The sequence below is a fragment of the Marmota flaviventris genome, chromosome 9 (genome assembly GCF_047511675.1).
Source record: "Marmota flaviventris isolate mMarFla1 chromosome 9, mMarFla1.hap1, whole genome shotgun sequence".
NCBI classification, from domain to species: Eukaryota; Metazoa; Chordata; class Mammalia; order Rodentia; family Sciuridae; genus Marmota; species Marmota flaviventris.
In genome coordinates this window covers 37034662-37048692 of record NC_092506.1, presented here as the reverse complement: position 1 = coordinate 37048692, position 14031 = coordinate 37034662, and the positions used below count along the sequence as shown (strand labels likewise).

The following is a 14031-nucleotide window of genomic DNA, read 5'->3' as shown; positions in this document are numbered from 1 at the left end:
GACTGCTGGCAGAGGAAACAACAAACTGTAAGTTAAAAAAAATTCATAAACATACATTTATTCAGGAAATACAATTACTAGAGTCCTTAATATTTCAATGATCATTCCACATTATAAAATATTCACAACATGTATTAAGTCTATACCAAGTCATGCTGACATTCTTTCCAGATAAGCCAAACTATTTCTTCTACTAAATGCTATAATATCCATTTTAATTGTAAACAAACTATTTGAGCCAAACTATTTAAATACTTGACAAGAAAAACTAAAACATAAACTAAAAATTTAGAAGAGGAGGAAAATGACAACAAAACAAAATAACTCCCTACATATCTGAATCATCAAACTTTTAAAGAACTAGGCCACTATAATCTAGCATTACAGTAAAAGATAAAGTGACCGTATTAAGCAGCATGTAATTATCAATGACAACATTTCTTATCTGTAATTTTTAAGCTGCTTTTTCAAAGAATAAACACTATCTTTGTAAGTTTTAAAGCAAAAGGGGCAGAAAGATGAACATTAAAAGTTTATATTTAAACTACTAGTTTTTTAATAAAAGAAAAAAGGTAGACTATTATTACTTTCCAAATAAGAAATGCCAAGTACGTTTTATGCCTAAATAAATAATACTGATACTTGCAAACAGAATTAGCGGTTCTCAACCCTGGATGTCCCTTAGAACCATCTGGTATGTTTTTTTTTAAAAGATAAGTGACCCTGATTTAGTTGTATGGGAGGGGACCCAAGTGTTAATAATTTTTGAGCTCTGCAGGGCTTTCTAATATGCAACTAAGGTTGAGAAACACTGAGTCAACTCATTTTGAAGTAATAAGAAAATTAAAGAAAAAAATGGAGGGGGGGTTAACATTTGTAATTTACAAATCAAGCACTGATTATATATTTACTTTATGCCTAGCTTTATTCACAAACCATCCATTTACAAGATGAAAATTCCTTCATTTCCTCATCATACTAGACCACCTTTGTGTATCTTTGCTATTAACTGAACCATTCTATAATAAGATTTAAAATTCTGAGATATACTATGAAAATTGCATTAATGAAAACAAACTACTGCTACTCATGCTCAACAGTACCAAGCAAAACTACTGTATTTGGCTCGTTAAGCTATCTTTATTTTAAGAATTATAAATAGGTGCCAACCCACACAAAGACAGATTGTGGATTACTGCGAAAGAAAAAAAAAAAACAAAAAAAAAACCCAGCTTACTTAATTTACTGAGATTCAACACCAAAAAAGATTTAACTTGGCTTAAAGTTCGGATACAGCTGAGACATTGAACCAGGAAGCTATAATTTATAAGGAAATGTTGATATATCCTACAAGCTACTATAGCTGTAGCTATATTAAAATAAGATTTCTTCAGAGTTTATTTACCCTGTAATGCAAGAATACAAGCATAACAATAACATTAATGTTTTTATATGCACCAATACTTCTCTTTAATATATAAAGCTCTACAACAAATACCTCTAATAATTTTACAATTAAATTAAGTCCATAATTCTTCTATACTACTTTGGTCCCAACATTTTAAAAACACACCAATTAATTTTGAAAATATACAATTTAACAACATGATCCTATCAATAACAAGCATGTTTTGTAGTGGACTACAGACACATTCAACCATGCAATCCAGTGTTCAATACCTAAATGATAAATAACAATGCTGATTGACTTATATTCTGAGAAATCACTGAAAACTGGAATAATCTTTTAAGACTCACAGTGCTCACAAACATGCAGAAAAAGGTATACAAATTTCTATTCTTCCTGAAGGAATGTTACAATGCCCACTTTTTTAAATACAGGATTGATAATTATGCCACATTCTTATTTTTTTAAATCTATCTTCTTTTAGCATGTCATTCACAATTTTTAAAAAAGTACAAATGTTCCTATGAATTGTGACTGAAAATTAACTCTTTAATTTCAGCTTTTATGAAGAACTCAGTCACAGTCATATACTAATAGCTGCCGTTTAGTAAAAGAGTGACATCCAGTGGACAAATGACAAAGTAACTTTCAAAATTCCCATTATATTTGAATCGTAAACAAAGATTGCATCCCTAAACCAACCGTTTTAATATAAATGAGTTCCTACTCAATGTGACAATCTACAGATTCTTATCAAATCACCTCATAGTTTTTACAGATCTTAAACATATCTTCCTTTTCCTATTTAACATTGATTCTTTAAAATTACCTAGTAAGATGTGTAACTCAAGACTAGTGAGGTTAAATTTTTCTTCTTTCTTTCTGTTATTTCCCACCACAAACTAACTGGCTCATCTCTAGGCATGGAAAGACCAAACCATGAGAAATGTACTTAAATAAAAATCAATAGCCTTAAAAAAATTTGCAAGATGAGATCTGAACCTGTTTTGCATTTATACTTTTTGATACATTGTTGACTACAATTAGAAAGGGATATAATCATTAATGCTAATAGTCAAATTACATCCTCTTGCCTCACTGCTTAAATATTATGAAATACATATTTTAAGCGATGATTGTTTCAGTGTTTAAAACTCACTTTTATAAATCAGTATAAACGAATACTCATTATACATGTTCAAATAAAAGTAAAAAACTTCCAATATGCTGCGTTATTATCTACCATTGATTATATATATTATGTGTATGTTCAAAGTACAAAATGCAGCAATGATGTTAACAACGACAGGGTAATGAAGTGCTGTAGGTGAGACTGCCATACTTAATTCTTGGAAATCTGTAAAGAAATTTCAGAGGTTAAAAGAAAATATAGTAAGCAAAAAAAAAAAAAAAAAAAAAAAAAAAAAAGTTGGAGAACTGTTAATTTTAAATAAGTAGCCAGATGAAGAAAACATTCTTCTTAAAAAAAGATTAAGAATGTAAAAGTACATTTTAATATTAAAAAAGCATTTTTAAAAATCTATAACAACTTTATGACAAAATCTGCATTTGAAAAAGGTCTGTAAAAACAGCAGGACAGAATTGCCCTCAACACCTTTTACTTTTTCTTGTCAGAAAAAAGTGTATGCATCTCTAGAACCATAAATGATGTTAAAATAGGCATTTATAAAATGGCAAGGAGGATTTCAAGGGAAGTTTGTATTTTTTTTTTTTTTTTTACAATCATTGGCATTGTGGCCATCAGTAGGTCACAAGTAAAACTTCTCTAGCTAAAAAGCAAAATTGAATATAAAGTTTTAAATGTATTAGGTCTGTTGCCTGCGTTTTGCAGATCTCATTTTTTCAAAGCGTGACTCCATTTCTTCTAAGACTTTGGGTGTATACCGTACTACCAATTTAACCTTTCCTTGGGCTGCTTTCAGCAGTTCTACAGCTTTTTCGTGATGTTCTCCTTCAACGCTCTGGAAAAAATGCACACACACAATTAATACTTAGGTTTTGAGAGTAACGACAACTATAAAGATTTAAAATTAAGTAAAGAGAGTCTTCATTGCATCAATTCACACAAGATTCGGCACATTCAGGGTGGTATAGCTATAGAGATACTGCATCCTTTCAATGCTAATCTTGTTTTATCCGTGTGAAATCCAGTGATACATCAATTCTGCTTACAGTCTTGAAATCATTTTTTAAGTTCCAAGTAATTAGCATTTCAATATACATGTCTTATTACTGCACTATGTCAGAATTTAATCAAGCAACTGCCATTCTATAAAAGTAAAAATGACGGTACATTTCTAATTTAGTATACTGTTTTAGCTACTGAAGAGTTTAATTATGTAATAAAAATCCCACTAAGCACTGTTAATTTACATTGAAGGGATGCAAACACTTTTCTAGTGCCTTAAAAAGATCACTGGGCTGGGGACAGAGCTCAATGATAAAGCACTTGACCAGTATGAGCAAAGCCTCTGGTTCAATCCCCAGAGCTGCATTTAAAAAGAAAGAAAGAAACAAAAAACAACTACTGTCCTAAACAGTACTGCCTAGCAAGGCATTCCTAAACTACAAAGTTTATTAATCCCTTGCACTGGCATCTGCTATTTCTACAATCCACAGGCACCCCCAAGTGGTCACAGCACAGTACTGCAAATATAAATAGAATTCATCCTTACCACTCCATTAACAGAAAGAAGTTGATCTCCTCGTTTGAGGCCCCCATGCCTATCAGCTATTCCACCTGGAATTATTCTAGATATATAGATTGGAGAGTTTTGTTCTTTGCCTCCCATAATATTGAACCCAAGACCCTCTTCTGTTTTGGGTAGCTCAACAACTCGAGGATGAGAATGTCCTTCACTGGCAGCAAAAGCAGCGACAGTAGCCTGAAAGAAAATTTTACATATTTAAAATATATGACTTTTGTTTACTTCAGTTCTTTCATCTCTTTTTAAAAAATACTTTTTTTGTTTTATTTTTTGGCATTGCTGGGGATTAAACCCAGGGACTCATACACATTAATAAACATGTACTCTACACTGAGATATATCCCTGACCTATCAAACTACTTTTGAGGCATGCGTAAACACACACAAACACACACACACTTAATCAGAGCTTTACAGTTATAAATAGTAGCTGGATTCATCTTGATGAACTCATGCTGCATGAAATTCAAATTCAGTTCATAAGCCCCCCTTCCCCACCCCTCCCCAATCTCCTTGACTTCCTCTGGCTAGTCCATTCATTTATATTTGACTGGTTCTTTTTATTTATACATAAAGATGAAATTCTTGTGGTATATTTATGAATGCATGTAACATGATTTTTAAAGAATTCATTCTGCATTGTGAGGCACATTTTTGATGTATGAGTATTCACAAATTCATTGGTTATTCTGAGAAGCTAAGCAGAGGTTTTTAAGAAATGGTAAGGGGAGACTGAGACACGAGGATTGTGAGTTCGAAGCCAGCCTCAGCAACAGCAAGGCTCTAAATAAAATACAAAATAGGGCTGGGGATGTGGCTCAGTGGTTGAATGCCCCTGAGTTTAATCCCTGATACTCCCAACCCCAAAAACAGAAATGGTAACTGAAAAGAATACATACTCCAGGACTATGTATGAAACAGAATTTTTTAGCACACTCTCATCCACTGTCTAAAACTTTTGTGTAGTTCCATGTGTGCAGGGCTTGACAAGCAGGCTTGCTGGGCACATAACATTCCGTGTATTAAAGAGGAATATTCTACCCTAATAAACTAACAGTCCGGAGCTTCAAGGCCAGATAGCCTGACATTTGTGTAAAATACACCATACCTATAACAACCCACATAGAGTTGTCCTTATATACAGTCATTTTGGCTGCTATATTCTTTGTATACTCTTTGTACTATACACAAAATAAATAATACATCAAGAATTGTCTTTATATTAAGAAAAGTAGGCACACATATAGCCAACATGAATATTTTTTGTTGCTCTAGCAAACTATCTAATTACAAGTAAAAAACCCCACAGAAGATTTAATAGAGCCATATCCTCTTTGAATTCTAACACAAAATTAAGATTTTCCTGTTTCATTATGTTTTTAAAGTTAATCAAGGAATCTGGTTCCATTTTTCATGATGGATCAGGGTACATGAACAAAAGTGCAAGGAGTAAGAAGAAAATCAAGACTTATTTGAAGATGCAAAAAAGCTCTCATTTCCTACCTAACAGAACTAAGGCTCAAAAACTAAATAAGCTGTGAATGTTATACAACTCAGGTATAAAAACTAAATTTCTATTTTCTACTCTGATAAACCATATCCACAAGTTTAAGTATTTGTATTCAATAGAGAATCCAATCTCACCTTTTGGAAACCAGGAACTCAATCAAAAATAATCTGCAATGATTAAGTCTAGTATGTCATCTACTACTCCAATTAACATATCTAACCAAGTAATACACAATGAATATGAGGAAAAAATCTGATATGGAAAAGCACACAAACTCCATCTTCAGTCCTGAAGAGGTAGCCTACTACTGACATTATACCATATTTGCAGAGCTAGAGTAATGGACAAATCAAATAACCCTATTCTACCATTTACTATTTGCGCTGTGGTTTGACACAAATAATCTAATCTTGATACTTCCTCATCAATGAGAAATTCATCCTCAATTATAAAATTGATGCTATTTTACATGTAAATATATTGTATATAACACAATTAGGTATTTCATATGTATATAATTACTGTATGTGATAGCATTTTCGATGCCTTATCTAAACTACACATAGTAATAAAAATGATCTATTCTTAGCACTTGGGAAGCTTGGTATAATTTGAAAGATATTATGCTAGCTTCTAAAATAAGCTTATTATGAACCTAATAATTGTATATTTTCAACCTCTAATTTATGAAGAATTCTCACTTTTGGTAAATAAACAAATTTACCTTTGCAGTTGCATTAGCCCTCACTTCAGGACTGCTACTGATATCCACAGTTTCATAGACATGTTCATATACCTGTAAAACATAAAAGTTGTTATATTTTAAATCTTGGAATATATCATGTTTGATTTCTCTGTGAAGTTAAATGTATTAAAATTTCAGGCAAAATTATGTTTCCTTGTAAATTATTTTTCTATTAGAAATTCCAAAAATTAAAAGACAGGCTCAAATGTTTTTCTAAATCTTATTTTCTTAAGACTTTCTAAGTCTAAATTTCATAGTATTATCTTAGCTAGATAACTAAACTTTTTAGTACATTTTAATCATATTTACTCACCTCTCTTACAGCATTGCAGAACTCACTTTGAAGGACTCTTTGTAAAGCCTGAAGTTTCTGTGGTGGTACCTCTCCACTCCTTTGTAGTTTTTCCAACAATTCAATTGCTCTACAAATATCTAGAGTTAAACAAACACATACTGATAGATAACTTTCTCTAAGGATTCTTGAAATGCCTATGTAACATTGTAGGAATTAGAATTAATTCCCCAAGGACTAACAGTATGCAGAAAATAGAGGGGGTAAAACAAAGCATCTGCGTTTTTGTATGAGAAAGAGGAGATTATTCATGTACACATTGAGAACAGGAATGTAAAATCTGAGCACATTAAATTTTACAGATTTAAAAATTTCTCAGGTTGCAGAAATATAGTTTAAAAAATAATTGAGAGACAGGCAAACTGAATATAAACTACTAAATGTCACAGGAAAGGACTGGGGCTCAGATGTGACAGACATGTTAACTGCACTGCTTCAGAAAAGCCAGTAGTAATATTGGGAACTATTTAGTCAATAAAAATTTACTTAATTATCATATTAGTAACCAAAGCACTGAATAGCAGACCACATGCTAGTGAAATCACTGTTCGTTTCCTAAAGATAAACACGATACATGCATAGATATGAACTATTTAATAACAGATGGAGTTAGTGGCTGGGACACATTTAAATTAATAGTAAACCTGAATAAAATTAACTGATTTGTTTTCAACTTAGGATTGTTAACACAATGTTTTAATTCAGACAATTTCAATCGAATACGTAGTTTTAAAAATAAAAAATAAAAACTAGCTGTGTAATTCTGTTCTTCATACTAGTTGTGAGACCTTGAACAAATTACTTAACCTCCTTGTGTCTCAGTGCCTTTCAATGTAAAATAGAAATAATACACCTTCTTCATAAAAGGCGTTTGATGACCAAATCAAATCTTTAAAGAGGCTTAGCAAACATAAATATTATGTTACACTGGCATCAGTCTTAAGAAATATTAAGGGGTTGCATACATTTATACAAATCCATTAAGCATGTTAGTCAATTGTCATTGAGAAGTGTGGGGATGTGTTTTATTAATTAAGAAACTCTACAAGATTCAAAGTCATGTTCAACAATGAATGACAATGTCTGTTTGATTTTTTTCTTACCTGTTTTTGTACCTTTGTGAATTAAGTTTTGATGATTTAGAAGGCACTATCTCCCCACTGCCTCCCATTGCCATTACCAGGGATTGAACACAGAGCCTTATACATTCGAGGCAAACACTCTACCAATAAACTACACCCCCAACCCTTTTTGTTGTATTTTGAGAAAGGGTCTCACTAAGTTGCCAAAGCCGGCTTTGAACTTAGGATCCTCCTGCCTCAGTCTCTGCAGTAGCTGAGATTATAGACATACACTACTGTGCCCAACTGGCACTCAGGATCTTGATTACATATACTGATATTGTACTGTAGGATTACTGGGAGTTATTTGTTAACAGAGTTCTGAGATAATTTAACTTTCCTATGCTGCTGAATAGAACCACTTATAATTCATCCCTACCAAGGTGCTGAAGATTCTACTGAAGAACTTAAAAAAAAAAAAAAATCAACAACAAAAAGCAAAGACAACTACCAAAACTAAATGCTAGGGGATGAAGTTCCACATTTTGTACTGCATTTAAAAATACAAGACTTCCAACATGTTAGAATTCTACAACTAACTAGCTTTAAAAAAAAAAAAACACCTACTCTTGTTAGCACCAACCGATTTGTTCCTTTCTGCAAAGCACATCGCCACTGTGCTCAGGAGGAAGATGTCACCTTTGTCTTAAGCCTGTCTTACAAAGTCTACTCAGAGAAACTACTCTTCTGTTATAAAACTATGCTTCAATAAATGGCCTGGTGGGCTGTAGAGAAACAACCTTATTTATAAAAAAGACTTCCAAATGAGGAACACCATAAGGAGCAAACTAACAATCTTATGTGCACATTTGTTTGTGGGAAGGGATAAGGAAAGAGGCTTTTCTAAATACAATTCTAAAAATGTATCTTCTTCTTAAAGAATATTGAGACTGTAATTTCAAATGATAATATGTGCAAAATAACTTTAATCTACATTTTATGCTGTTTACCAACAGTGCCAAAATTTTTTTGTGGTACTTCTTGACTGATAATTTTTAAGTCAGGCAAGTGATACACACCTGTGATACAGTCCTGACTACTTGGGAAGCTGAGGCAGGAGGATCTCAATTTCAAGGCCAGCCTGAGCTGAGACCTTATCTCAATAAAAAATAAGGAGGGCTGGGGATAGCTCACTGGTAAAGTATCTCTGGGTTCAATCCCCAGAATGGTAACAAAACAGAACAAAAGAAAAAAAAAAAAAAAAAAAAAAAAACCTTCAAATGCTTATGTGTCAAAAGCATGTTTGAATTGTCTGAAATAAAGGATTTGGGGAAGACAATGGAGCGTTCAAAATCTTAATATCTGTATTTTCACGGATTCCCTGGTCTGTAACTACACAGCAAATTAGGTTTTTATCTTTGTTAACAGTTTGCTTCAAGAAGCAATCAACTAATCACGGTTTGCAATTGTAGGGTGTGTAAAAAAAAAAAATGATCGCACCTGCCAAGTGTTTTACAATCTATCACTACTTCACATAAGTTACATAACAACCTTTCCAAGATCAAGTCAGTAGGATTGTTTTGAAAAGCACCCTCGTGCCTGGGAGGGGTACCAAAGCTAGGAAATACCAAATTACGAATGCAAGGGAGGCTGTGGTAAAAGTAACGGAGAAGGGAGGGCGAGTTCTTGTGGAAATGTGCCGTGTGTCCGGTATTGTGCGATATGTGGGTGAAGGCAAGCCCATTAGGTTTGTGCAAGTGTATGTACAACGAGTTAGACGACCCGAACAGGGTGTGTGACATATGTTGTTCTGGTTTACAGATCCCTGAACGCCGCATCTGCTGTGCCCACCCAGAGGGTGCGTGTGCGGCGTATGTCCGCAAACGTGAGCAGATTGTAATTAACTGAGCTATGCCCCGGGACAGTGCGTGTGAACACAGAGGGGGTCTAGCTAACAGTCCAAAAATCGTAAGCGCTCTCCACCGTGCGGATGACAGCGACGTCGGCGGACGCCACGCAAGGGGCAGGCAGGTTCCGAGTCTGAGCCTGGGAAGCCGCTCCTTCCCTCCAGTGACACTGCACTTCCTCATCCCTTCCACCCGCCTCGGTCCGGGCATCGGCCGCACTCACCCCTCTCCAGGCGTACAGGTTCTCCCAGCGCCGCCATCTTCTCCCTTAGCAATACAGAACGACAGGAAATGACGACAGAGAAGCTGCGGTAGGCGGAGCCTAGCGAGAGCCGGAAGGGCGAGGATCGACCGGTATCGCGAGATCAGAAAGGACAAATGCTCACTCCGCGAAGTACTTTACGGGGTAGCGTTTCCTAGTGTGGGGTTCAGACAATTGTTCTTGCTGACGCCAGAATCTCGGATTCCCAGGCCTCCCGGATTGAAAAGAACCTTTTCCCCTGCATCCTGCTCCCTGCCCTGGCTTCGCGCCTTTCCCACCGCTTGGAGCCGTTTGTAGATGAGTCACACTGTGTGGATTCTACTTCCATGATTCTGGACTGCTCACTTACCCTTTTTTGGCCTCAGTTTCTCCATCTGTGAGACAAGAGTTCCTATCTCCAAAGTCTTTTAAAATTCCTGAATGCCAAGATTAGGTGACAGTTAAGTGTGTACATGACATTATGAATTCTTGGTTCTGGAAGCCTTACTTGAATTTTTAATTTTAAAAAGCTAAAGCTTGAATCTTACCCTCATATCTGCAAGTACAAAGAAAATGGGCCATAACTGGGTGAGATAGGAAGAAAGGCTTTAGTGTGCTATACAGTAACAGTCTTAAGAAACTAATTCAGAATCTTATGTAAATATAAAAGAAATATCATATAATAATACTATTTAGGGCCACTTTTGAAATTTTCATGAGCCAAGAAAAATTGCTTTTTTGCCCCATATTTGGATTCTACTAACCTATCCAAGCCCTTAGTTTGTGTTGATGTTGTTAGATTCTTTCACATTTAAGTTTTAAAAACTTCATAACCATGTCATTTTAATAATCTGGTTGCTTCTGGCCTGCCCTTGACATTCAACTTAAACACTTTGTTCTAATCCATTTAATGTCACCACCAGAAACTTTGGTTTCTCTATTCCCTATTTCTCAAGTCTTATGTACTCTGACCCTAACTCCTCCAGCTACCCTCATTTCTAATTATTCCTAAGGCTAACCACGACTCCAGTCAAGATGGTATATTCAAAACCATGTTTATCCTAGTTTCCAAGTCTTTCTCTGTGTTCTTGTAGGAATGCTCATTTTCATCGCCTACTCTCCAAATATCATACACATTCAACTGAACTCATTTTCCAAGTTCCTGCTCAAGATGTGTCGCTTCTGCTAAGTCTTCCCTTTTTCTATATTATTTCAACTCCTAACACCCTATTGATTCTAACACCCTGCAATAACACCCATGTACTTATTTTTTATTCATTTTATCATTTTTTTCTGCCACAAATGTGTTCAAGAAGTATTTATTAAATGCCCAATGCCCACCAGGTGCTTTGTTAGAAATACTGTGTGGAACAAGAAATATGCAAACATTACCCTTATTTCTTCAAATATTTTTCCTTCCTAGTCTTTCTGCTCTCCTTGGGTGGAGTCAGGTACATGTATACTTAACCATGTGACATTGTCTCAAAAGTTAATTTTCACTGTGTTAATTTTGTTTTTTTCAAGTTTTCTCTGTCTCCTCGCAGACAATTCCCATGTCTTTGTGTTGACTAATTTGCTTTTTTAATATCATACATTCCTTTAATCCCACGTGTTTCACTTTTCATCTCAGATATTATGGTTTTCTCTCTAGTCATTTGATGTGTATGTGTGTGTGTGTCTTCCATGTCTTTTTATTTAACATGCCAAATCTTTCCTATAGCTTCTTCTATAAAATTATAATGATAACCTTGGTGTCTTTTTCTACTAATTCTATCATCTATGCTGTTTCTGTCATTGTCTTATGTTAATTGAGTTTTCTGTGTATTATGGCTTACAATTTTTTGCTTCTTGCATACCTGATAATTTTTTTAATAGGATGTCAGGCATTATAAAACTTACTTATTTGAAAACAGTTTTGTCCTTTTGACACTTAATTTTTGCTAGGTGGTACAAATTCCGCCTTTAGTGGAGGGCTAATTGAACCTCATTACTAAGGCAGTATCCTTCTAAGTTTTTAACCCCATGATCCATGTAAATTATGTGGATTTTCTACTCTTGTCAGGAACAGGAACTATTTTCATGAATTGGGATTATGGATTGTTTACTTTGCACCTTTTGTATAGTCTTTTCCATGTCTCTGGTAATTAACACATAATCATCATTACATTTCATAATACCAGGGATAAGTAGAAATAATAAAAAGTCACATTCTAAGGATTGGGAACCCAAATAGCGTGTATTTCTCATTAGCAGCACTGGAAGCTAGGACACAGCTATTAGATTTTTAGGAAAAATAATTCCCAATCTTTAATTCTATATTCAACTGTATTAGCTTTCTAGGACAGCCATAATAAAGAATGACAAATTGGTTGGCTTAAAACAAGAGATATTTATTGTCTCAAATTTCTAGTAGCAAGAAGTCAGAAATCAAGGTAGTATACTCTAAAGCTGTAAAAGAATCCTTTTTTTTTTTTTGTCTTTTCCTAGCTTTCTAGTAGATTCCTGGCAATCTTTGATGATCCCTGACTTGAAGCTACATTATTTCAATATTTGCTTTCACTGTCCCTTGACATTCCCCGTGGACATCTTATAAGGATATGACCTACTCCAGTATGACTTAATCTTAATTAATTACATCATTAGTTACATCAATGGCCCCATTTCCAAATATGTTCACCCTCTGAGGTACAGGGATTGATTTCAATGTATCTTTTTTTGAGGGGGAGAGACACAAATAAACCCATAAAACCAAATTGTCAATGAAAAGTGAAGGTATAATAAAAATGTTTTAGGGCTGTAGGTATAGCATAGTGGTAAAGCATTTATCTAGTATATACAATGACCTAGGTTTGATCCCCAGCACCACCAAATTTATCCATCCATCTATCTATCTAATCTATCTACCTATATATCTGTTACATAAGTTCTAGAAAAAAATTGTGCTTTCCATATATACTTTCTCAAGAGCTACTAGAAAATGTGTTCCATCAAAATTAGGAAGTTAGCTGAGAAAGAGTTAGGTTATATCAAGGAAACAGAATCCAGCATAGACAAGATTAATAGTTATTGGTTTATTAGAGCTCTACAGAGAAACAGAGTCATTAGCATGTACACCCACTCACAGGGATTTATTATGAGGGATTGGTTTAGGTGACTATGGAGGCTAAGAATTCTCATGATCTGCTGTCTGCAAGATGGAAACCCAGGAAAGATGGGTAGTATATTTCCAGTTCAAACCCAAAGACCTGAGACCCAGAGAAGCCAATTTTCTGTCGTAGTCCAAGTAAGAACCTGGAGCATCAAAGTCCAAGGCAAAAGATGGATATACTAGTTTAAGCAGAAAGAGCAAATTTCCACTTTTTCTTCCATTCAGGCTCTTCATGGATTGAATGAGCCTACCCACATTAATGAAGTTGATCTTTACTCAGTTTACCAATTCAAATGCTAAACTAGAAGCCAACACACAGAGAAATAATGTTTTACCAGCTCTTCGAGCCTCCCTTAGCCCAGCCAAGTTGGCACATTAAATTAATCCTCGTAATCATGAAGGAAAGCCCAAGATAATAGCCATGGAGCTTGCCTGCAGAGCAACTCATCCACACTAGAGGAGGGAAGAGGATTAGTGGAGCTATCATCAAGGAAAAAAAAAGAAATTTGTCATTCACTAATGGAATGACAATATTAATAAAACTTTTTTTTTTTTGTACCAGGGATTGAACCCAGGGTCACTTAACAACTGAGCCATATCCCCAGCCTTTTTAATTCTATTTTTATTTTTTATTTTGAGACAGTGTCTCGCTGAGTTGTACAGGGTCTCACTAAGTTGCTGAGGCCAGCTTTGAACTTGCAATCCTCCTGCCTCAGCCTCCTGAGCTGCTAGGATTATAGGAGTGTGCTCCCATGCTGGGCAATAACATAAACCTTTCTGTGGAGAATTTGAGGATGAATTGGTGACAGGTACATATAAAATGAAGCAAACATGGGTAGGGGAGTGAAGTAATTACAAAATCAAAAAATGGAAATATAGTGGTAAGATACAAGATGGATCAGCTGCATATAACATATCTATAGCAAGTAA

General features: G+C 34.8%; 1 protein-coding gene across 1 annotated transcript; it reads right to left on the bottom strand.

Annotated features, from left to right (window-relative positions):
* Positions 1–32: 32 nt before the first annotated feature.
* Positions 33–9994, bottom strand: Lin7c (lin-7 homolog C, crumbs cell polarity complex component). Its single transcript, XM_027936688.2, has 5 exons — positions 9936–9994; positions 6706–6824; positions 6372–6443; positions 4105–4314; positions 33–3390 (listed from the first exon to the last, which is right to left on the bottom strand). The coding sequence occupies exons 1-5, from the start codon at positions 9970–9972 to the stop codon at positions 3235–3237; spliced, it is 594 nt and encodes a 197-aa protein (XP_027792489.1). The 5' UTR covers positions 9973–9994; the 3' UTR covers positions 33–3234.
* Positions 9995–14031: the final 4037 nt, after the last annotated feature.